The sequence below is a fragment of the Sinohyriopsis cumingii genome, unplaced genomic scaffold (genome assembly GCF_028554795.1).
Source record: "Sinohyriopsis cumingii isolate HCF-2022 unplaced genomic scaffold, ASM2855479v2 utg002220l, whole genome shotgun sequence".
Classification (NCBI taxonomy): Eukaryota; Metazoa; Mollusca; class Bivalvia; order Unionida; family Unionidae; genus Sinohyriopsis; species Sinohyriopsis cumingii.
Genome location: NW_028316161.1, coordinates 381,494 through 408,254, shown reverse-complemented (window position 1 = coordinate 408,254; position 26,761 = coordinate 381,494). Strand labels below are relative to the sequence as shown.

Sequence of the window (26,761 nt, the reverse complement as noted above, 5' to 3'; positions counted from 1 at the left end):
ATGTAAAATTACATTATAATTCTCATTTAGGACCAGCTAGACATCATCTCTTTTGGTGAAAACTCCATGTCAATATTACTTTTCTCTCATGAGCAGCAGTGGTAACAAAAGTTTGAAAATAGCAACTGCAATGCCAATATTGGACATCAGATCCACACCATTTTTATTTATAACCAACCAGACATCATAGAATGTCATTCAGTGAAAATGCTATATTAATATGATCATACAATTAGGAAGAGTAGCAACCACAATCATAAATATGATCAAGAGAAATGAGTGATGAAGTACCAGAAATCCTTGAAAAATGAATATAATTGGCTGAAACATGACTCAGAAAAGCATGTGGTGTTGTGCTGCTGTGCCTATCTGGCTGGAGTGTAGAGATTAGTGAATTTAGACAGGATCAGTAGAAAATTTATCATGCTGATGCAGAAGATTGGTGAAAAAATTAAAATAATAAAAACAGAATAAGATATGGTAATCTACTGAAAAATGTGAAGCAATCCATGTTCACAAGATTCTGCCATACACTACATCAGACTCCAAAAAGGTCAAACCAAAATAATAGCAACACATTCACATATTAGCATGTTCATCTTCAGATACAGAACATATATACCATTTTTGAAAACAAGTCATCAAACATCTGTGACTAATTGTTCTCTCATACACTGCATTCTGGCAAAAAAAGGTAATACTCCTAGCAACAAGAGTACAATGAATAGCACATTTCATTGAACCTTTCATACCCTCAGTGACCCCAAGAGATGATGTATAGGCCACATGATTGGCCAGTATGCAAGTCCATGGTCAATTAGTGGTTTTAGCTACTAATGAAGTTTGTGTTGTATTTCCTTTAGTTCAGGGTGTTCCCTCACATTTCAAGATTCCTGTAAAAAAAAAACTGGCTGGACTCAAGCTAGTGCAGTTTCCATTATACTGCCAAGGGATTTCTTTCTACAGCAGTTTCAGTTCAGTGGTCAGTACTGCTACCAATATGCAGAAGATCACTGATGAACAAAAGGGTTTCGTTCATGTGAGAAACATTACAACTATATCTAGTATCAATATGGTTTATGTTTGAGAAAAGCCAAATTAATGTACAGGATATCCAATAATAGAGCTCCTGAATATTTACAATTACTATTCCAGTATAGGCTACCTGGAATACTCCCCACCTGTAATCCATGTCTACCAAACAGTATAAAATTCCCGAACCAAATAAGGAATTATTTTTAAAAAGTTTCCAATACTCTGGAACTTTGCTCTGGAATAGTATTCCAGTTGAGATTAGAAATGCCCACTCTACTTCCTTCTTCCAAACCCAATATATCCAGTGGCTTCAGAGATCCAGCTAAAATAAATTCCTTTGTATGAGGGCCTCAAGGTAGATTAGGTCTTCAGCTAATTGTGTTACCCTCTTTAAATAATGTCATTATGACGCTGAGACTGAGAGTGTCATTGGGATGCATAGCAGTCATCTTAATTATCAGGGATGGTTTCAACCTCTTCATTAAAATTATATCTTGTGTTGATATGGTTCATGACAATGAAATTAGGCATGTTATTATAGCTCATGATCTCAAAGTTGGGCATGTTATTATAGCTCATGATTCCAAACTGGGCATGTTACTGTAGATCATGTCAGATGGCTGCAGAACAATTTTTTCAATCAGTTGGACGAGTAGAGTGACACCAAAATAGTCACTTATGGACCACATAAATAACTAATGTGCTGCAAATGAACAGTTGTATCAGCAACAAACTGATTTCCTAGAAATGACAACATGAGCTGGCAAATAAAGATTAACATCTTAAAATGGCGACCTCATTACACTTGGTACTACTTCTCTGTTTTCCAAAAGAAATTCGTTTTTCTGATGATCAGAAAACCATTATTTCCTTATATGCAAAGGAGCAATAGTTCAACCCATATGGGAGAGTAATCAATTTGTTTTGAACATTTTTATTGTTATCAAACCTAATGGGAAATTCCAGCTAATTATCAACCTAAAACAGTTGAATAAATTTGTTCATTATAGACATTCCAAGCAAGAAACATTTAAAATTGTTTTAGATCTTATCCAGGAAAATGATTTCTTTACTTCTTTTGATCTGAAGGATGGTTACTTTAGTAGTCCAATATATAGAGATTACCCGAAGTTTCTAAAGTTTATTTGGAATGGCAAACTTTTTCAGTTTGTGTGTTTACCTTTTCAGCTTTCCTATGCTCCAAGAGTTTTCACTAAGATCCTAAAACCAATGTTTGCATGGTTTAGGCAGCAGTGCATTAATGTTCCTATTATACTGATGACTCATGGAATTTGGATGGTGACAGTGACCGATTTGCTTACAAAATATGTGGACTAGTATTGAAATATTACAATCTCTTGGTTTCACAATCTAGAAAAATCAGTACTTATTCCATCTCAAAGAATTACCTTTTTGGGTTTTGTGTTAGACTGTGCAGTTTAAGGTTTATCTTAATGAGGAGAAAGTGGAAAAAATTTATGCTGTCTTGAAAGCCACAATGCACTACAGGTGTTTGGAACATGATAAACTATAAGGACTTCATAAAAGCAAATATTTTGATAATACAGTACAATTATCTCCACAAAGTATCCAGGAACTGGAATGGTGGTTCCTAATTGCTGCAGATAGGAATGGAAAATCTATCAGACAAGACAAGATTGCCTTTACTATTCAAACTCCTCACTCTCGGGGTTGGGAGCTTATGAAGTTGGTTCTGACAGATCACTCTTGGGCAGATGGAACAAGAATGAGACCATCTTTTCCATAAATGACCTGGAGTTGTGAATTTTTTATATACCTAACACGCTTTTTATTCAGATCATAAAAAGTATATATTAAGATTCAGTCTCACTATGTGTGCTATCTCAAATATTAATGATATGGGTGGAATGGCATCTATTCAATTGGATCAGCTAGCTAGACAGATTTGGGAATGGTGCTTGGAAAGGAATATATTCATTTCAGCAGTCCATATTGCTGGCAAACTTAATATACAGGCAGCTTTCTGTCCTGGAATTTTTCTGGCTCTACTGAATGGATGCTTGAGAGAAAGTTTTTACAGAAGGTGCACACAGACTTTTGTACCTGACATAGATCGTTTTGCATATCAATTAAACTGTCAATTAAAGATATTCATCTCATGGTTTCCAGAACCAGGTGCTTTTAAAATTGATGCCTTTTCTTTCTCTTGGCATGATTCAATCCCATACATTTTTCACCCTTTTAAGATTATTGGGGAAATATTGAATAAAATAGATGCTGATCATGCAAGTAAAGCACTCTTAATTGTTCCACATTCGACACCACAATCCTGGTTTCCTTTAGTCATGTTTGATTACTCTTTTGCACTGCCAAGGCTTAAGGGCCACTGGGTGTGTATGGCTTCTCATGCAGTTAGATCAGCAGCTGGACATATGTAAATGACAAGCCAGTACATGTTCACTGTGGAAATATCAGCCCACTAAACTTCCTAAGCCACCATGAAAGCACTACAGCTGTTAAGAATCTGTCAAAAGGTCCCAGGAATGAATACAAGCTGAGCAAAAATGCCACAGAATACTCACAATAGCCATTGAGCATCAAATTTGAAGTGTCCTTACACATTGCTAAAATCACTCTTGTACTCCGTGGAACAAATCAATTCATCCCCTCATTTGCTATTGCACTCATGCACTCCAGACTGGTCAACTTCACATTACTCTTTTGGTGTCCCTTGGAATAATCCAGGCAATACACATTGAACTGCTGCATGTCTTTTGTCTTCTAGGCTCAAGCATTTCAATGTTGCAGGCAAGACATAGATAAATTCGCTTCTACTTTATGTGGAGCACACAATAGATCTTCAGCAGTTCTGTGTATGTTACAGTGTAGCTACTGATTGTATGTCCTACTTATTACAGGTATCAAGCTTTGTTTGGATAACCAATCAGATTTCCTGCTCTTTAGATGCATGCATAAACCAGGCTTCCTGAGCCATTGGTGTAAGACACACTCAAGTTGAGACACATGCTAGACATGAGACAGATAAATGAGACTGCTCCACTGGAGGTAGTCATTGGCAATCCACACAATCCAGACAATTTGTGAGGTCAAGACAGAAGTAAGACTGCTTTGGAGATACCAGAGGCAGCATGCTAGGGACCACTCACTCTGGGTACTTCAAGAGTATTATTTAGCATGAGTGCACACTACTCAGCCTCTTCCCCAGGTAGTCCATGTATTGATACCATGATGTCCTGATGCCATGTCATGTGGGTGACATTGGAGGCCCTGTCCTGCACATCTGTCAGCAGGATTCCCCCACTCCTCAAAACAACTCCAGTCACACATATTGTCTCTTGTTCACCTTTTCTGCATACCACTTGTTGCAAAGGCACTCAATGAAATAATCAAACCATTCACTGTGTTTGTGTTGGAACTCAGCCAGCAAAGCTTGGAGGATGTTCATGGCCTTATTGTGACACTCTTTCTCAGCCTTGGTATTAGGAAGTTGTGGTTATAATAGCATGTATGATGTCTTATTTAATTAGCATGTTATGTGTCCTGAGACCTAATATTATGATGGTAATGGCCTTTGTTGCATCTCTGAAGTTCAGTCTGCCAAGGCTGGCCAGTTTAATCTTAAGCAGGCATATGGCAACCATTGTATACCTGACCTTTAGGCTTCCAATTTCATAGCCAATGAGGTTATGAGGTTTTTTATTTGCAGTGGTGCAGCCATCATGTGACCTGCACACTTGCATGACTACTATTCCATTTAAAAGGGTCAGGTGCATTTCTAATAATCATTGCAGACCCATGCTACATCTGTCATTCTACCATATTTTTTAAAACACGATAGTGTCAGGAGGGTTTGGGACAAAAACAAATTGTGTTTTTTTTTGTATGACACATTGTATTATGGTAGGTATGCTACAGACCAAGCAGAGACAATTCCAGAAAAGTATTCATTTTGGCCCCCAGTTTAGCTTAATTTATGGTATAGGTCAATCCTACCTCTTCATCACTCATTGCCTATTTCTTTTAAACCTCCAGAAACCACTAGCTCAGGCAAGCAGTCACATTGATGTGCCCCTGTTTCAGCCATTCCAGCTGCACTTGCATGGGCTATTGTTACCTGTATGTCTTCTGGCCTGACTGTCAACCCATTGAGCACCTCCTTGATCCTCAATTTTGTGGTCATTAAAATTTTTTGTCACATGTTAAGGATTTCTATATTACATATATTATTTTATAATATAGCTCTTATTGAGTCATTTGGTTAAATGATATTTTTTAAATTCTTTAATTCTATGACTGGCTTTTACTATAATAAGAGTACATGTACACACTGTTGCCACTCATAAATCATGGTTGAATTGCCATGTTCATGTCAGCATCCTATGATCTAAGGATACTGCCCTTGGCTGGTGATTGATTCAATTATAAAAAGTAAAGTATTGGCTGCTAAAGTATTTCACAACACATAATAATTTACAAATACCTGCAATTATATTGTAATGAAATTGAGTTGTTTATCTGCTGTGTATATGTTGATTATATAAAGGAATTTTATATGCAATGTTCTCATTCTTAGCTGTACCAGTCTTGTGAGTGTCATGAGAGGAATTTGATTTATTTATTTATTGTGCATTGAAACTGCATAGCTGAAGCACTTATTCCTTACTGGATTATTGTGAAATTATTCAATGACTTGGATAATTATTAATTTTGTTGGATTACTATGAAACAATCAAGGACATTTGTTTCATTCAAATTTCAATGGATTTACGTTGAACAAGTAAACTCTTTTGAATATTAGAACAGTGACTCTTCTGTGGTACAAGCACATAAGCACATCAGAACTTTCATTTGGAATACATTTGGAACATTTCTGAATTATTGTGAAATTGAAAGTAAATTTAGGAAATTCTTGGAATTCATACCATACTGTAAGTTATTTTTTAATTCTTTTACTTTGTTTGACTTTATATTTTGAACTATAGAATGCTTGTTGGGTTTTGCTTAATTCTTGTTGCATAGTTTAAGCCCCTAGGATTTAACACATGGCTCTTATGAAGTTTTGGGTATGGTTCACTGACTGCCTGAATATAAGAAACACATAGCCAATGACCACAAGCATTAAACAACAATGTACACTCAAGCAGGCTGCTCAGATAAACAGTAATTACTGTTATCTTTCATATCATGCACACTGTTATACTCTTCTTCTGAGCGCCTCAAGGGATAATAGTCCTAAACCAAATGAATCACCCTTAGTAAATAAAGTATTACTATTATATTATTATTATTATTGTTGTGGTTGGGCCAAATAGCCCTCAAGATCCACACATGACTGAATGGGGCCCTCTCGTTTTTACTGACTTTTGGTGGGGGGCAATTCAGAACCCCTTGTGGCAGCTATTTTTAAAATTTATGGTGACATGATCACAAAACCAGCCTGGTGCTTTCATACATCTAAATTGCCAGAAAACCAAAAATCTCTGAAACAGATACAAGTGGATGCTATTCAAAATAACACAAAAAATTGTGTTTCCTACCCACTTTTTTGGTGACAATGAAAATAATCTCCCAGGGTCAAGTTATGGGGGTAAATAACTCATATCACTAAATTTGAATCATTCTTGGTTATTTGATCACTGGTTCATTAACATTCCACACAAATGAAAATAATAGTACAATTTCAAAACAAATTCTGAAAAATCAACTAACTCATTATCTCCATATGTGCTGTGCTTTTGTATTATGCTGTAGAAAGCTTGTTCCAGTTTATGTGTCATCAGTACAAGTCATGACAGAATATTGTATGGTATTACAGAAATGGGGAAAGGTGTAGATCTACAATATATAATGCAATGTAGACATCAAACTCACATGAAAAAACAAATAGCTGAGAAAACAAATTTTTCAGACCAGATTTTTGGGGATACAAAATTTGCATGTTATAGAACATATTAGACTTCATGCCATTATTTCTAAAAGCTGACAGAGGCTGGTCAGTACAGCAGAAAGATGAACCATTGCAAAAAGTTGAGTGATTGATATTTGGAGTAAAAAGAGGCATATATATGAAAATCACAAGTCCCATAAGCATCAGAAAATGACAAGAAAAAAAGAAAGTAAAAACAAGAAAAGAAGTCATTTTCCCCTATTAGCTTATGCATAGGACAAATAGCCAATTGTACATATAAGCATCAAACAAATTAAAAATCTGTCAAACAAATGAGGATAGATGCAATCAGAAGAAAGAAAATATGTCTTTTCTACCCCATTTTCAGATAAAAATAAAAGTAATAGAGTGCCTGTGCAATAACATTCCACAGAAATGACAGTCATTTCTTGACAAATTCAAAGAAATTTCTAAAAAATCAATTAACTCATTTTCTTTGTATGCTGCATTTTTGCATCATAAAATGGTACACTTGTTTCAAGCTCAGTGTGACATAATTATAATTCAAAATTGGAAATATATTGCTCTATAATTATGATACCAAGTTTGTGTCCAGATTTTAGTTTTTTTGACATTAGATCTAAACAGACTGGTCTGAATAGACAGATAAACATTTGAGAGCAAGACAAGTTAGTCTGAGATTTGGTACAAAAATGGGACCAATAAGCAAACAAGAAGTCCTTGAAGGGACTTATGATGTACTGGGCAAAAAGAACTTCCAGAAGATATTCATGATCAGACAATTCTTCCTTTTAACTGCTGGGTGTTGAAACCATCTGATATTCTTCAGTGATAAGAAGATTTTCAAATTAGCTACTGTAAAATTGGCACCATTTTCATTTGTTACCAAGTACATATCATTAATAGTCTTTAGGTCAGAACCACATGCCAATATGACAATCCACTTAAGGGAAGTAGTGAAAAAATTCCATTTCGATGGAGAAGAGATAAAAATATTTTTCAAGATAATCACCATGGTGGCCATATTGAGGGTCATTCATTTTCATTTAAGACCAACAAGACACCATAAGCACTCATCTATTGAAAACCCACTTTCAAAATGACTTTACATATAAGAGCAATGATAACAAGATTTTCCAGACTGAATATCAGCATCAGTTTAATTTAAGACATTATAGAAAGTCTTTTAGTGATGCTGAAATGGTCGTTCAGTCAGACGAAGTAAAGATAGCAAGACTTTTAAGCTAGCTACTTGAAAATCTGATCTGGTCTCTTCTGGTGAAAACTCCATGCCAATATGAATTTCCTTACTGGAGGAACAACAATAACAAGGTATTCAAGATGACTGCTGTGGTAGCCATATTGAACATCTTATACAGAAATTTCAGACTGAAATATAAGGGCTTTTAGGAGCTTCTTAGGGCCTATTTACCCATTTTTAAGGCCTCATTAAACAAGCAAATCTTACCTTTTACCAATGTGTTTTTGCATGCTTTTGAAACTGCACATGTGTAAATCTTCATCATTATTACATCTGATTCTCCAAGTTAGTTTCTCCAATGCCCTTTATACACATGAACCTTTTATACTCATGAACATATTTACTTTGTGGGTGTCCACAACCAAAACCAATAAAAGTAATATATTTACACATTTTGTCCACTGTCCAAATGCAGTTATATTACACAACACAACAGTCTTTCACTTTTTCCTCAAGTTTCATGCTTAGCTTATTAGAAAAGACCAATTTTCCTTTGACTTTTGCCAAAGCGTGTTTGAATGGGCACCACAGGTCAGCTAGTGGAAGGGTGGGGGTTAACAGTACACAGAATGAGTCACTTAAACTTACCACCATATTATTTGTTTCCAATTTACACTCTGGCATATTCAAGCTACAGTTTCCACTGCAAATGAATCATATTTTTTGTCACAATGAAGAAATGCCAAAATTTTGTGATTTCCTAGATTTTGTAAGTGTTTTGTGCTTTTCTCATTTTTAATGCAATTTCATTCTGCTTTCAGCCATTTCCTCAAAATCTACATTCTTATGAGAAAAAGCACAGCATGTCTTGTACATTTTGCCCTTTACTTTTATGACCAACTATAGTCAGACAACCATTTCCAGTTGAAAACACTTTCCAGTCATGAAAAAACAGCATAATTTACATTCATGCACATTGGCTATTTTATTATCAATTTGAAAATTGCATGGTTTACTCTGTCACGTCAGAATTTTTTAAAAATTTCTTCAATGAATTGGAACATTTTTACATCATAATTTTTTTATAAAACTAATAGGAATATCACTCTGCTCCCTAGAAAAAGAAATGGCAACAGTGACTGGGTATGTATATCACATTTATGGCAGTTAAAATGTGGACATAGTGGTAACCATGCAATGTTTGTTTTCTTTGCACATTTTGACAAACTATGTTATTCTTTATTTCAGACCAAATACTCACAGATTTGTTTAAAAACAAATACGATTCTTTTTGTAGAAAGAAGTTCTCATCATGGAAAAATGCAAGGGTTTATTTAGATCATTGGTTGACATTCAAGGAAGTTTCAAGAATGGGTTGAATTTAAGAACTTTTAAAGGCTGTGTGAACCGTGGATAAGATTTTAAATACGGCTACCAAAATAGCACCTGCAGTAAGATACAAAAAATCTTTTGGTGAAAAAAACACATGTCAATATGGCTTTCTGTTCGGTAGTGGTAACAAAATTTTTGATATGGCTACCATGGCAGCCATACTGAATGTCAGAGTGGCACCATTTTTATTTAGAACCAATTAGACCATGGGATGAATGTGTGTAAAGTTATGGGAATCCACAGAGTAGTTTAGATGCAGCTTCATGCAAGTGATGTAACAAACAAAACCTATGATTCCTACCATCATCTCAAGTTAAAAAAATTTAAAAAATCTCCCAGGAATAATGAGATATGTGGGAATACTGCTCAGTCAGGGTTTATATACCTTTCCATTTGGTTTAACATTATGTTTATGTAATTTTTAATGTAGCAGTAAATACTTTTGTAAGTGTGTATATGTTTGTAATTGTGAGAAAAAGACAGACCAATATTATCTGCTGTTCAATGTGATGTCTGTTATTGCCTTTTATTACTTGCCTGTAATGATATTCAATAAAACATTAGCTGCTTGATCTCAACTGAAACATTTCACTGTTAGCTAAAATCAATCCCTACTTTTGTGGTCCTCCATCTCTATTTGTCTTATGATGAATGTCATTCCATGTAACTGTATCTTCTAGTCCTGTTGTTCGTGATGTTCCGATTGTAAAGACAAGTCGGCGATGGAATGCTTCTCTCAGCAACCTTAGAACCAAGTTACCCCTTTCATTATTTGGAAGATAGGCTTTGCGTTTTATTCCAATATATGGCCTTCCAGGATGTGGATGTTCTGCCTGTTCAAGGAGAAAAGATAAAACATGTAGTTTTTTATGGAGTGGGGTAAAACTAATTTTAATAATTTAATACTTACCTGCTGCTGATGCACCACTTTTCTTTTCAAGGACACCTAGTTCTAAGTCCAAACTACACACGAAACTATAACTTACAGATCATACAAAAGTTCTAATGAAGAACAATTTCTGGATGACCAAATAAAGATCCATGGAATATAATTCAAAATTTGGATGACATAGATGAAGCTCGGAGGGCATGGACTGACTTATTTATGGATGTTGTCCCTAAGCATGCACCACTGAAAGTACATCAAGTAAAGAATGAAATCCAACCTAATTGATTCACTACTGAAATCTGATGCCATGAAAACAAGAGACCAGTTCAAGGATATGGGAAGCCATGCACATTATAAATGACATCATTGTCTCTCAGATGATACAGACACTGCAAATGTTTTCAATGATTTCTTCATCAACATTAACACAAAATTAAAGGAACCAGTGATAGAAAACAACTTTAATGAACTGAAAAAGTTCTGCATGAGCAAAATCCCCAGGAAGATGTGTTTCTCTATCCCACCTGCATCACAAACCTTTGTTTAAAAAGAAAAGTCTCAAAAGACATGATAGCAGGAAAATTAGAGGGCTTGATTAGATTGGTCTATGACTCATAAAAAACATTGGACTCATCATTTTAAAATAGCATAAAACATGCATAATCAATTTAAGTATTGGAACCTCATCTGTCCCTAAAATAAAGGAAACTGCAAAAGTAATGCCTATTCACAAATCTGATTCTAAGGATGATGCTGATAACTATTGGCCAATCTCAATCCTACCAAACTTGTCAAAATTGATTGAAAAACATGTCCTTGACTCATTCATCTCATATTTAACTAAGCACTTGCTGCTACACCTTAACCAATCTGGCTTTAGCCAGAAACATTCATGTCATACTGCCTTGACCTCCCTAACTGACAAATAGTTTCAATCACTTGATCAAGGCAGATTAATATGATCTGTATTTGTAGATTTCAGGAAAGCTATTGACATGGTGGATCATGAAATCATTTTGAAAAAACTGAAAATATACCAATGTGATTAAAGCACAGTTAGATGGTTTACTTCTAACTGAAGTGAGAAAATACTTCATGTTTATATAAATGATGTTCTGTCTGAACCTGGAACATTTAAATATGGAGTATCACAAGGCTCAATTCTAGGTCCATTACTACTTGTATTTATTAATAACCTACCACTTTTACATTTCCTTACAGAATGCCCTAAACAAACTGGACAACTGGTGCACATGCAATGGCATGGTGGTAAAGACTGGTAAAACTAAAATATTACTTATCTCAAGATGGCAAAAAGCAACAAATCTTGAGAGGCCCCAAGTGGCCAAGTGGTTTAAAGCACTCTCCTTCATGGATCACTGCCATCTCACCTATGTCTGTGTGGGTTTGAGTCTCGGGCTTGACCAATGTGGATATGTGAGAAAGCTTTCCGGTAGCTTCTTGTGGGTTGGTGGTTCTTTCCGGGTTTTCCCCGGTTCTTCTTCCACCATTAATACGGGCCGCCATGTATAGCCTATCTTGTGCTGAAAAATGGCGTTAAACCCAATATCAACAATAACAACAACAACAACTCTTGAGGGTGATGAACTATGTCTGACATGGAAGGATGCAAGTTTGCAAATGGTCTGTCATGATAGTCTGTTGGTGTTTTGATAAATAATAAAACCTATCATGGGCTAACTATATAAAATATATCAGTAAAAAAAGTTAATTCATGTTTATGGCTTCTTGATATCATAAGACACTTTCTCCCAGGAAGGCACATAAAACTATTTTATAACAATTACATATAAACCTATTTAGATTAGTGTTAATTGAAATGATAAAAGCATCTCAAAGCTAACATTTTTTCAAAAAGAAATATTTAGGCTAACATTACTGTAAACAGAAAACAGGGGAAAAGTTTATTACCTATTAAAGACTGAATCCAGTAAAGAAAAGCCAAGTTAATATACAGAATATCCAATAATAGTGCTCCTGTATATACAATAACTATTTATATGTAGCCTACCTGGTAATACTCCACATTTGCGATCCATGTCTACCATTACAGTATAAAATTCCCAAAAGAAATAAGGAATTATTCCCAAAAAGTTTCTAATACTCTGGAACATTGCTCTGGAATCATATTCCAGTTGAGATTAGAAATGCCAACTATCTTTCCTTTGTCCAAACTCAATAATCCACTGGCTTCTGTGATGGAGTTAAAATGAGAATTATGAAAACAAAAGAACAGTACTGGTATTCATGAATGCCCCTTGGCATCATCAAAACACTGCCTGTCTATTTGCCATAATTGCACATTGCATGTATATTGACTATGTGGGTTCAATATGTATAGTTGAGTATCCATTTGGTAAAAGGAAAGAAAGTAAATATATTGTTGTCTAAACATGTACATGCTACTTAAATATGTTAATAATGTATGTGTGTATATATGTGCATTGTATATAAACAAGTTCCTTTGTATGTGCTAATTGTGTTACCATCTTTAAATAAAGTCATTATTATTATTATTTTCTCCCTCCTCCAATTATGTATTGGATTAAACTAGAGCTGAGAAGAACCCAGTCTGACTCCATTAGTGAGAGTCAACATATGGAACATCTTTCTTCATTATTTGGACTGTTGAGCTGGGAGAAGGGAATCTTAGCAGTTATGTATTACATAATTAGAATTAGTTTTACACAAACTATAATTAAACAGCAGTATATCATCTATTACTACTGCACTTCTGAATTTATCAGTAAGGCAGGAGGCTGACAACCTTGATTAAACTGGTATAGAAACAATTGCAGCTACCCTTACCAATTAGGAGTGTCCACTATTGTAGGTTAGTATAAGGTTTGGCCAATGATGTGCCATCAATCTATGACCCAACAATGCCTTTGTTCTGACATGCCAAAGATCAAAGGAAAAAGGAAGTGAAGATAGTGTTAGATCACCAGAATATTCCAATCTGACCTAAACTGAATTGCAATTCTGGCTTCAAAAGCTCAGCCCATTTCATGCAAGATCAGATCATTCATATGCATGGCTCTTCCTCATTAATCAAACGGTCCAAAATCCTGGTATAAAAATATATTCCAAGTTTGGTAAAAACTGGATCAAAAATTAAACCTCCAGAGTGATAACAAGTTCAGCTGATCAGATGCAAAACTACCTCAATTGTATGTGTGGATCTCATAACTACATCCATCCAAGGTCCTGAAGATATTTCAAGTCTGATCAAAATCAAATCAGAAATGTGACTTCCAGAAGGATAAAACACAACCAATCAGATGCAACATCTCCTAATTAGTATGCATGGATCTTGCTTATTATTGAGCCTTTCTGAAACCTTACTGATATAAACATATATGACAAGTATGATCAAAATTAGATCAGAAATACAGCTTCTAGGGAGGTAACAAACTCGTCCAATTAAAAGCAAGAACACCTAATTATGGATGTTACTCATTACTGTACTGAACTTATCCCAGATCTAAATAATATAAGCAAATATTTCAAGTTTGACCAAAATAAGACTTCCAGTGGTAACAAGTGCAGGCATACAGATACAAGATTACATTATTATTGAATCCATCCAAGAGTCTGATGATATAAGCCCGTAAGTTTGGTCACAAATACAAGATTTATAGTTTACAGCATTTGTATGGGAAAATATTAATGAGTTTTTCAGCTGGAAATACTGCACGACCTTGGGAGTGCAGTATCTCCATCCGACAAAATGAGTTCATATTTTCCCATACAAATGCATTAACCATTTTAAGATATGCTCATTTTCTTATTCTACCAAAGGCTTAATGATATAAACAAAATACACTACACGAAACATTAGGTAACTGAATATATGCCATATTCCAAAACTAAATACACAAGCGCAGATTCATCAGTACACAACAAAAGCATTATTAATGCACACATAACTCCACCCAGATAAATTTGAACTTAAAAGCAAGAACACCTAATTATGGATGTTACTCATTACTGTACTGAACTTATCCCAGATCTAAATAATATAAGCAAATATTTCAAGTTTGACCAAAATAAGACTTCCAGTGGTAACAAGTGCAGGCATACAGATACAAGATTACATTATTATTGAATCCATCCAAGAGTCTTTAGATATTATTTAGATCTGCGAGACATAACCTTCAAAAGAAAATGGCATTTTAGTCTATTTAAAATTAAAATTTAGATTCATATTGTGAATGAATGCGCATTGCAACTTTTCCATTTAGTCTGGAATGAATAGATTTTGGTATTTTTGTTGATTCTGATAAATGACTGGATTTATGTGTCAATTCTACATGAAGTACATTGGATTTCTGCAGTGAGGAATCAGTGTGTTGACATCTGTTAGTGTTTTTCTGTTCTGTCATTGGATGTTTGAAATCATAATGTTGGAAAAATATGAAGTCTTTAACTTGCAATTATCAAAAGGATGCTATGGAATTTAATGTTTATTTCATTTATAATGCAGTAAGGAAGATGTAATCGCACTTGGAATATAGTTGAAATTAAAGTAGAATTTGAAAATGTATAATCAAGCTTGAGAACCCATGATATGGCTCATGTAATTTGGATTTGTGAACACTGATGATCCCACATTAGACTGAAGGCATCCTCTGTCTATTCTTATCTAGGAGATGTAAAATGGGAGCTTGTTGTTCAGTCTCATCATGAATACGTCCACCAAGGGTCTCCACCAGTCTGTACAGTAAATCTGCTAATGATTGGTGCAGAGACCATTATATTGGGACTGCCTCACTTCTCCTCGACAGACTGCCTACCAAAATATCCATCTTGCCAGGAATATGAAAAACATAGATGGTAATACTTTTGATGTTTCTCAATGAAGGAGGTTCCAAGCCTACATGCAAAGAAATTGAACTTGTATGCCCCTCTGTCACCTGAGTATGTTTCAATCAATGGAGACCATCACACAGCAATACTACTTAGCTGACACAAGCCTGATGAGTTAAAAATAATGCCCTCTTTTGTTTATGTGGAGCGAGGTTTCTTCCAGGGATCATGAACTAGCCCTTCTGGTTTCAAGTGAGCACATCACTTGGAATCTAATGCAGGTAAGAGATGGGGTTGGGGGCATGCATGGGGACTCTATTCAGAAACCTGTACTGATATGCCCACCAACTCAAGCACATGATAAATATGATTTTGACTCACAAACCTCCTGACATGGTCATGTTTTGAAAAACAAAATTTTCAGTAACCTTAGCAGAGTTTTGACTACCATGATATATTCCTGTAACCCGTAGTATGTATAAACAGTAGACAGTCCTGCATAGATTCATGTCAAACAGTCCTCTGGGCAATTTAGACAGGTAATCTCAAGGTGGTCAAAGATAAAAAAACCACCATTTGACTGACAATTTAACTGGCTGTCATAAAGGCTAGGGTGATGTTATGTGCTTTGAAAACTGTTTTGACAATGCACAATCTGAAAAGTAACAAAATGTTTAAAGAATCAACAAAACATGTCACTTGAGCTGAAGAGCTTTCTGCAGTGCACAGCACAATCTACCATTATCAATTGCAAATCATTTTTAGATCATTGATACCACAAGGGAAAATGTTCCAAGATAGTGATATCACAAAGAAGCCTTTACACAAGAGGACAGAAAATGAGAATAATATAAATAATGCAACTGCACCAATGTTGGACAAAAAGGTTAAGACAAAATAATACAAAATTCTCAGACCTGATTGATTATTTTAATGACAAGGAAGGTAACAAGACCATCACCATCTTGATTTGGGTGTAGAACCATGCTGTGAAGAAAATTTGTCATCTACCTTTAGGAAAACCAGGATTTGATAATAAAATATGGGACACCATTACATGTTTGAAACTAGCTCATAGCAATTTGGATGTAGAAATTCAACAAAATCTTTGGGCAAGTTTGAACAACAGTCCCATCCAGTCTCATATAAGCACAAAGATAAACACAAGTGATACTTGCATGTGATTCTACTGGTGGTAGGCCAAAAATACCACTTTGTTTATTTCACATACTATTTAAAGCTGAAATGTACCTATTTAGAAAATTAGAATTTTGTTAAAAAATTTATTTAAAAAAAACCCAAACAGTAGTTTTATCTGTTCTATTAACACAGTAGCGAAACCACCCAGAACCAATTTACTTCTGGCTGGAAATGTTCCACAAGTGTTATGACTCTATGGTCTTTAAGTAACAGAAAGAAGCAAAACCCAAAAATGTTGTAAAACTTAACAAATAATTTAATTCTTTAAGTTACATAATCAAACTGTAAGTGGAACTTACAGTATTATGAATTAAATCCAAAACAGCCCTAAAAAGCTCTGCACAAGTCCAAAAGAACTGAGTGTTCCAAATGAATTCCAGGCCCTCAAATGTGCTGATGTGCCAACAGTCTTGATGTTTCACAATGGGCTTGTCCAGAACTCCTTTGAATAAATTCACAATAGTCCCAGAATAATATTATAGTTCAGAGTCAAAGAACACTTTCTAATTCCAAAGAATAATCCAAACAAATTATATCTAAACAACATTTATAAATACATCTGCAGACAAATATTAAAACATTAAAACAAGAACATAGGAAATTAGAATGAATTAATTGATTACCTCTTTGCCAGCCTGATTTATTAACTACAAGGTCAACAGAGCATGATATTAAAATTGGTCTTAACTGCTTTCTCAAAACAGCTTTGTCTCAAATGTAAATGTTTTTAATGGAACTGTCATGTTTCAAAATTTGAGAAAAGGATGCATAAAATGAACAAGAAAACCAGAGAAACTTTGCCAAAATCAGAGATGTTCACATCTCTGCTGCTGTCTGGTCACTACTTAGTATTAAGATGACTTCTGAATTCCCTCACCAACACAGAATAAGAAGCAATGAAAGATCTAATTTACACCGAGCTACAGACAGCCTAGATTTCCAAAAAGTAGAGGCATACCTGCCATATTCCCAGATAGTGTTGGTTTGTTTTGAGAATCAAAAGGTGTGTTCTGTGGTCCCAATGACAGTCAGTGTGTTTGACCCTCAAAAAAGCCATGTCAACCAATTCAGAATATGCTATCTTTTCATAAAAGCCCATAGAAAATGATTTTAAATTCAAACCTGAACAAAAAATTAACCTGTCTGTTATCTTCAAAGTATTTAAAACACTAACAAAAGAAACACTTGGTAGACATTAAACAAAAACATATGTCTAGTTTTTGTCTTTAAAAAATCCATCAGATGGAAAATATATGTTTAATTTGATGCAGTCTTTGCTGCTCTCTATAGTTCAATGGGGGGATTGAAGGTAATCCAAGTGTCATTAGTGTACTTCTTTGATTAAGATAACAAATAATAATACAGAGAACTAGGCTGAATGTTCAATTCAGTATGTCAAATAGTCAAATATGCTACATGCAGGTGGTGCAGACCAAATATGATGCTACATGCAGGTGGTGCAGACAAATTTTGACGCTACATGCAGGTGGTGCAGACCAATTATGACGCATGTCATACACTTTAGAATGACATGTTAATATGTTGTTTGCAATATGTGCAAAGAATTAATCCTTCCCCTTGATGCTGTGATGCTGTGCTTGACAAAGTAAAAGCCCATTAACCTGGAGTTTTGACATTTTTTTGGCTGGGCTTAGCTTGCTTTGCTGATAGTGTATTACTTCCTGAATCATTCTCTTCCCAAAAATCAATCACACTTGAACACTATTCGATAACTGAAATGATCCTGTTTTGCATTTTGTATGTGGAGTCAAAGTCCAACTTCAAAGAAATATTGCCCCTGATCACGAACTTTATTAAAGTTGACTTCAACATGCTCATTCAATGCAGTGATGTGTAATAATATATGACCTTTAACATGTCTCTTGTATGTACTTAACTTCAGATGAACCGGGTTGTTCTACTTTTGTGTACTTTACTTATGCAACTTAGCTAAATGAATTCTCCCACAGCAGAGTTTGACATGCAACATCACCCTAGTTATTGTTAACCAATTAAGTAATCTCTGACAGGTGGCTGCTCATCTCAGACCACATTACCTTTTAATTGCCTCTATATCAGCTGTATATCCCAAGGATAGGTTTACCTGAGCTTTAAGCAGGGCTGTTTCCTGTTCATACATACTACAGATTACAGGCATATTATCACAGTGGTCAAAAAGTATTGTTTTGTTGTTGAAGAAACTTGAGGGCTAAGATTCCTGAAAATCATTTTGTTCAAAATCAAGACGAGGTATGGGTGTCCAGAATTGTGTTTTTTTGGGTGTAACAATGCATGTTATGGCAGGTATGGAGACGATTCTAGCATCTGAAGTTCCCAAGAGATCTGGACACAGATTTGAAGAAAAAGGTGAAAATATGACCTTTTATTGCCTCATCAAAGATATAAACACCCTCCTGAGCTATCACCTGACTTGAGGTGTGCAACAAAGATTGAGACCCCAAAACAGGTGATGGGCCAGACATAACTGGGTCTTCTGTATACTCATTTCCATCTTTGTCATCTTGTCTTCAACCTTGAAGCTTTACAGGATTATCACTTTTATCTCCCTCTGGGTGGCTGGATCCTCAAGCCCCATATTGGTTGAATGTGAATGTTGAAGAATGAGAGATGTTGACTTAAATGCTTTCCCAAGACAGGTGATCAAAACCCTGGAGCCCATTCCTCTTAGGAACTGAATGGTAACATAGAGGTGTGTGGAGGGGGATATTGACCTAAGCCCTATTCCTACACTGGTTGTCAAGACATGGTGCTTGGCTCTTAGCATCCTGTGAAAGAGACAAAGATCAGTACCAACCAACATACCTACTAACATGTGAGAACTATACAAATTTCAAGGAAGAGAATGATGAAAATAGCTTAAGAATCTGACTTTGATCATGCCGTTTTTCTCTTCTAGGAGAAAATATTGACTGAACTGAAGACTAGTGCCAAGAAAAGCAATAGCAATGCAAAATAGCAATTAATTATTACTTCTGTTAAGGCAGTTTTTGAAAAGAAGTTTTTATAAAGGATTTTTCATTTCTGACAATAGTGTAGTCCTACAATGTAATACGCCTCCCCAGATATGTTTCTTATGTTGCCATCTTACTGCCTAAATAATGATGCTGTGTAGTGTGTTTCAAGGTTGACTAACATTGGAACAAGAAGGCAAATTTTCAGGATCTGACACACTTGGCAGCCCATATTGACACTTTTCTACAAATTAAAGTCATATTGCTTAAGACATTCTTTACTTACTCTGATGTCTTTTTTCTAATAAATTCAAATTCTGACACAAACAAATGGATGTATTTTCAAGTTCCATTAACCTACATTTCAGTTGTCTGGAATGTGATGTAAACCTGGAATGCTGAAATCAGTTAAAAGGAGATAGGTATCTTGAATGAAACGAAGCTATCTAAACACTTTCCTCAATATTAGTATATTTTTATTCACTTTGTTAAAGAAACATACTTCAACTTAATCCAATTTTGGCATTCCCTGCTTCCATCACATGCCAGCCAACTGAAAATTAGGTTAATGAAACTTGAAAATAAGTTCAATTGCTTGTGTAAGAATTTGAATTTAATAGAAAAAAGATATCAGATTAAGTAAAGTCCTTCTACAGCAATATGACTGTGACTTACAGAAAAGCATTAAATTGGACTTCAAATTGTGTATGAGATATTCATGACAATTAGGCTTCTCATTCCAATGTTATACATCAGAACTCACTACACAGAGCTGTTATTTAGGCAGTAAGACAGCAACCTAAAAACAGAAACACCAGGATGGTGTCTTATGTTGTTGGATTAGTTACAGTGGACACATTTAATTTAAATCATTTGTGTAAATCTGAAAGCCCTTACTACCAGAATGGTTTGCCTTTCCATCATATTTGGTCAATTTCTGCAAAGCAAATTTTGAGGAGATTTCATTTAAAAGTTTTGTCTAATTTTAGTAATGTCAGCCATATTGAATAATAGTTTGGTATTATCTGTACCAATCTGAAGCCCTTTGTGCCAGGATGCTTGCATCAAATTTGGTCCAATTCTCTGAGGAGTGTTTGAAAAGAAGTTGTTTTAACTGAGGTTCATTTTTTTCAGTAACTGTGGCCAGATTGGATGGTGAATATGCATCATATCTACAAAACTGAAAGCCATGTATGCCATAATGGTGTCACATTTTAACAATTATCTGCTGTGTGGTTTTTGATACAAAGTCATTTAAAGGTTTACTGTGTTCAGTAACAGTGGCCATCTTTGATGACATATCAATATTAGATGAAAAAGTTCTAATTCATTTACATTTCCAATCACTATTGGCTAATACAAGTACATAACTTGTTGTTAATCATACAGAACTGTTTATTTTGGTCCTATTCACTGCCCTCCCCTACACACATGGGAACATTTTATTTAATTCACTGAAACATCAAGCCCAAGCTTGTCATTTTCGCCTGAAATTTGAGTAGGAAACACATTTTGAAAGCTATTTCTAAATACATCCTATCACATCAACTTCCAGGTGATCTTCCAATAACATAATGCCTAGTTGTGTTAGAAACATTGTTTTTCATTGGCTATTTGGCTCGCGCAAGAGCAGAAGGGTAAAAGTTTTATTTTTTTATTTTTTTACCTAATGGACCCATTATTTTCCTACTGAGACCACTCATTATTCCAAATGCCCATCTTATCCTACTTTTTGCAAAGGTTCATCTGTCTGTTTGCAGTTTATACCAGTCTGCCTTAGATCTGAGACCAGAAAGTCTAAAATCCGGACACAAAATCAGATTCTGACCACGGGTGAATTTTGGATGGAAAAAATGTGGGTCCAAAAAAGGAGGTTTTTCCCTCTTTATTTTGTAGTGCAACTAGAAATTCCAGATTATCTGGTATCATTGTAGAGCTACATCTGTCATTGTTTTGACCTTGATGCTACAGAGCTTGGCAGTAGGCTACTACTTCCTGCCATGTAAATTCATCACCAGGGGTTAATGTGCTAAGACCAGTTACAGGCACTAGGTTGTGCTGTATATTGTGTCCAGTTATAAGCTGAAAAGGACGCAACATGTAACAAGTTTTGCAGCAAGCCTTTAAATCTGCAAGACTGTCCACAAAATTGTGGTACATGATATCAAGCTGTCAAGTTCAAGTAAAAAGAATATCTCCTACAACAGCATAAAGAAAAGATATTGACCACAGTATATACATATATTCCTAGATCTATCAAAACTGCTGACTAGTTGCATGCAAAAGATTGCAAACACCACAACAGCATGAGGACACCTCTCTCACATAAACAACAATAATTTCAATCAGTCTATGGTAGAACAATTGCTTCTTACCTTTTGTGTACCACCAGTAAATTCATAGAAGATGACAATTGTTGTACACCTTTCAAATCCAGGTAAACAATGCTTGTCATAGAAAACTTGCATGGTTCCTTCTGGCTGACTACCAGTGATTTTTCCATACACCATTCCACAGCGAGGACAAGCTGGCTTGTACAAAAATTGTTGATCAATGCATTCCTCGCAAAAGGTATGGCCGCATTTGGGTAGTACTTTAGGATTTGTTATGGAATCCATGCAAATAACACAGTTCTCTTTGTTCTGGATATTTGATGAGCTTATAATGCTATCTGATTTGGATTGCAATTCTGATGATTTCAATGGTCTTCGTCCTTCAATATCTTCCTTTCTATTTGCAGAAAGTAGATCTGCAAAACACTTGGATGCTACTGGGTTGCCGCAGATTAAAATCACCTCCTTCAACTGATATTTCTGTGAGTGTGATTGTATCCATATAGTGAGACCAGCAATCATAGCATCACAGCAAATAGTCAATGGCACTTCAGACGTTTCATCAGCTGAAGATACAACAATGCACAAGGTTAATACATTGATGAACAGCCTAAGAAATAAAAATGTCTTCCACATAGTTCTACTCTATGTTCAAATGTTCAATGATATGTCATTGATATATTTCATATTTTCAAGTTTTGTTTTTATTTAATAACAAGTTCTATAAAAATAGTTGCCTGTATTGTTTACAATCCAATAATTGGTATTTTTGCTATTTTTGCTTTTGTTTTGCATCCGAGTATTTACTAAATGGAAATTATATCAGCCTTCATCAAACCATCATTATCAGTAATTAATGCTCTTTAAGGCACAATTCCAGATGTTGTAAAATAAAACAAATGCATCTATTTGGGAAACAGGGTTTTACACAATCCTAAGACATATCATTAGAGCTCTAGAAAGAGATGTTCTTTGATCTTTCAAAAATCTACACATTTTATAAAATTTCTGAATATACCTTCTTGTTAGTTTCTTTTTAGAACAAATTCCTGAGTTGTAAGAATTTTATATCTTAATTACTGATTTTCATAAAACTACACAAGGGTCCAAATGTTTCCATTCATATACATTTCTGGGCGAGAAACAGGCAATTTTACTTGGCTAACAAATTCATATATTCATCTTGTGAGCCAAACAACTACAACTATTGAATTTCAAGGTGAGTTATTTAAAAGCTGCCAAGCCAACAGACCCATCTTAAAAATGGCCAAACTGGTCTCTTTTTATCCCTCCAAAACAAGCCTCCAATGTTACCTTTCATCTAAACATTTTCTCCTTGTATCTGAAGTTATCAAAGAGTATGATATGAAAATGTGAGCTAAAGCTAAAAAATGTTTATATGTGATTTTATGTTAACTTACTGAATATTCCAATCAAAGGAACTGCAATACACTTTACTTTCTTCTCAAAGGCAGCATCCATAATATTCATCATTGTTTTTACTACATTTTTTTTGAAAGTTTGATTCTCTCTTGTGGTTTCAAAGCTCCACTCTGGAGCTATAGCATGCAGAATGAACTCACATTTCAGTCGACCAGACCCTGTGACAACAACTTCAGTTACTGATCTTCTTGCCATCTTCACTTTAGAATGCTCACCATCCTGGTATCTGCTGCCAGCTGCAGCTAAAAGAGCTTTAGCAATTCGACCATTTCCTGACCCATTTTCATCTTCTATACTCACCAAAGCATCAGTGTCAATGTCACAAATGTCATCACTAACTAGTTTGATAGTAGTTTTTTCACACTGATAACAAAACATTCCACAACTACCCATTATTCCTTTTCCAGAAGACAGCATGCTATCTGTACTGCTCTCTGCTGAATAAAAGTATTTTCCTGTGGGTATAATGGAGTATTTTGTGTGCACCACGGCATCTTTCTTCAGTGATGGTAAAGATGTGGCAAATGATTCACTACCTTTAATAGGAATGCTCAATAAATTTGTTGTCTGCGAGGGAAAATGCTTTGCAAATGTTGTTTGTATCACTTTTGTGATCCTTGTGTTGATTTCTACAAAATGGATTTCTTTCAAATTCAGCAGACATTTTGCCTGTTGGCTAAACCTCTTCACAGCTTTACAATATTGCTTAGCACATAGTTCAACCCCAAAACCAGAAAGTCCTGTAAAAAAAATGTCATATAAAGTCAGTGGTATCAAACATTAAATGCCAGTACAGAACATAACATTTGCAGTAATCCGCTAGCCTGAAGCTAGTATGTTTCAAATGTCATATACCAGTATTTATATGAGGTGAAGATTCTGCAAGAGTAGTAAATTTCTCAGTCTGCTGGTCCTTCTGGTTACATAAAATAAACCAAAAATAATAAACTTGTGTTAAACGTCACATGCATCCTTCTTTCAATTTCATCTATTTGATTAAAGGCCTTATTATCTTTTTCCCACTTTTTCTCTAAATATTCTGTCTCATATTGGTAAGATATGAATTGTTTTCAGTCCCATTGAAGAATGTAATATTTATCCCAATAAATATCCATTGGTTTAGAAGCTGATCTACTGATTGAACATTTTAAATCTACTGGTTCTGTCACATGTATTGAGTCAATTTTGTCCACTTTTTAAAAAGTAATCTAGTTATTAATTTTAATAAGTTCATAAAACTTGACTGAAAATAAGTTTCTTATGTAGAACATAATATAGAACATAATATACATCTTTAGATTTTCACAAACTTTATGATGTGGGTTAGAATGTTTGCCAGTAACTTCCTGTTGGTCAGTGGTTCTTCGTGGAGAAGATGAATGGTTCCATATGAGAAAAGGGAGACCACCTGAGGTACCTGCTGGTGAAGAGTAGTGAGTAAGCTATCAAATTATTGTTCCTAAGTTGTATAGAAAAGAAACTTCATAGTCAAGCCCATGAAACTCCATTGGCTTGTCATTAAGGGTCAAAAAGACCTATCACATTAGATCCTGAAACATTTTTATTGGCCAAAAATGAACAGTGATTATTTCAATATCCACATCATCACATACTGATTGGTGTCAATATTTTGATAAAATTTCAAATGAAGAGAAAGAATTTTACATTCTAGGTGATATAAATAGAGACCTTCTCAATGATCAAATTAAAGAGAATTGGATGGATTTTATTGCTTCATTAGGATTGGAGCAACTAGTAAATGAACCCACCAGAGTAATATCTACCTCTAAAACACTTTCAGATCATATTTATACCAATGCAAAAGAAAATGTTTTGGAAGTAATGGTTCCAAAGATTGGTATAAGTGACCACTTTGCAACTTTTCTAACACGTAAAGTCATTGGCAAATAAAAAGAAAATAATGTCCTGAAACAGATTCCATGGAATACAGTCCAAATCTCTGAAGATATTGATAATGTTTTAGAAATTTGGGCATAGTGAACAAACATGCCCCTTTAAAAACACACAGGATAAAGAAAGACCACCAGCCAGGCTGGATCTCCCTAGAAATTTTAGAAGCAATAAAGTAAAGAGACCAACTAAAATCAGCAGGAAATCAAACTGTACATAGAGTTTGGAGAAATAAGGTTAACAAAATGATACTTCAAGCCAAACAAGCACACTGCAAAAAAGTGCTGGATGAAAACCAAAATAATCAGAAAACTATCTGAAAAGTGTTTACAGGGTTTGGTGCAGGCAAATGTAAGAGGAAAACTGAGGGCATTTATGCTGATAATCCAACTGACATCTCAAATATTTTTAACATTTTTGTTTAAATTGCTGAAAAACTTAAAGAACCCAGAACTTCATCTGATCATCTGGAACTAAAAAGTTTTGTGCTAAAAAAACTACCAAACAATAAAAAGTTTGAAATTCCTGAAATGAGTCCAAATTTTCTGTTGAAATATATTTAAAAAAATGGATGATTGTAATGCTACAGGACTTGATATAATTGGACCAAGGCTACTAAAGGTAGCTGCACCTGCAATTGTAGAGAGTATAGCTTTCATTTGCAATGAAAGTATTAGGTCTAATAAATTTCCACAAACATGGAAAACTGCCAAGGTTATAACAATGCATCAAGCAGGAACAAAAGATGATGTAAATAATTACAGACCCATCTCTATCCTTCCTTGTCTCTCCAAATTACTGGAAAAACGTGTACATGATTCTTACCTAAACTCTTTGAACACTTATGATTTTATTCATGATAATCAGTCTGGCTTTTGCCAGAATTACTCCTGTGAAACTGCACTTTTACCTTTGATTGATAAACGGCTGAAAGCATTAGATCAAAGGGAAATGGTGGGCACTATTATGGTTGATTTTTGTAAAGCTTTTGATCATGCAGATCATGAAATTTTGCTTGAAAAACTAAAAATCTATCAATGTAGTGAAAACTCCCTAAACTTGTTTACTTCGTAACTGATAGAGTGCAGAAAGTATCTATAAATGGTCAACTTTCTCAAAGCAAAAATATTCACTGTGACATACCATGGGACTCTATCCTTGGACCTCTGTTATTCATTCTATTTATCAATGACTTACCTCTTAAGATTGGAACTTCAGCTTCTTCCACTGACCTCTATGCAGATCATACTACACTGTCTGATATGGGTAAAACCAAAACGGTACTTGAAAATAACTTTATAGGTGCTCTTAATAGACTTCAAGTGTGGTGCAAAGAAAATAGTATGATCATAAAGACAGAAAAGACAAAAGCCCTACTCGTTACAATGCAACAAAACTGAGCAAGGCTAGTTAGTGACATACTCCATGACTTTGTTCTATTTGACAATGCAAGCCTTAATATGACGTCTCATGATACAATTCTTGGTGTATTTGTAGATAACAATCTTACTTGGTCTATTCACATTAAACATGTTTCAAAAAAAGATTAATTCTTATCTGTGGCTACTGAGGAAAATCAAAATGTACATTCCTCTTCGGTATAGGGTAATCTTTTATTAAAGCTATATTCAGCCATATCTGGGC

General features: G+C 34.9%; 1 protein-coding gene across 4 annotated transcripts in view; it reads right to left on the bottom strand.

Annotated features, from left to right (window-relative positions):
- The window catches only part of LOC149770913 (uncharacterized), an 88,695-nt gene that overhangs the window by 3,313 nt on the left and 58,621 nt on the right, over positions 1-26,761 (bottom strand). For 2 of the 4 annotated variants that reach the window (XM_089948993.1, XM_089948994.1), the window contains exons 11-13: positions 23,185-23,946; positions 21,806-22,329; positions 10,155-10,372 (exon numbers count right to left, since the gene is read on the bottom strand). In XM_089948993.1, the coding sequence (XP_089805119.1) occupies positions 10,155-10,372; positions 21,806-22,329; positions 23,185-23,946 (1,504 nt within the window). Of the gene's footprint in view, positions 1-10,076; positions 10,373-18,576; positions 19,245-21,805; positions 22,330-23,184; positions 23,947-26,761 lie in introns of those variants that run through there. The other 2 variants (XR_016418433.1, XM_089948995.1) reach the window with 2 other exon arrangements.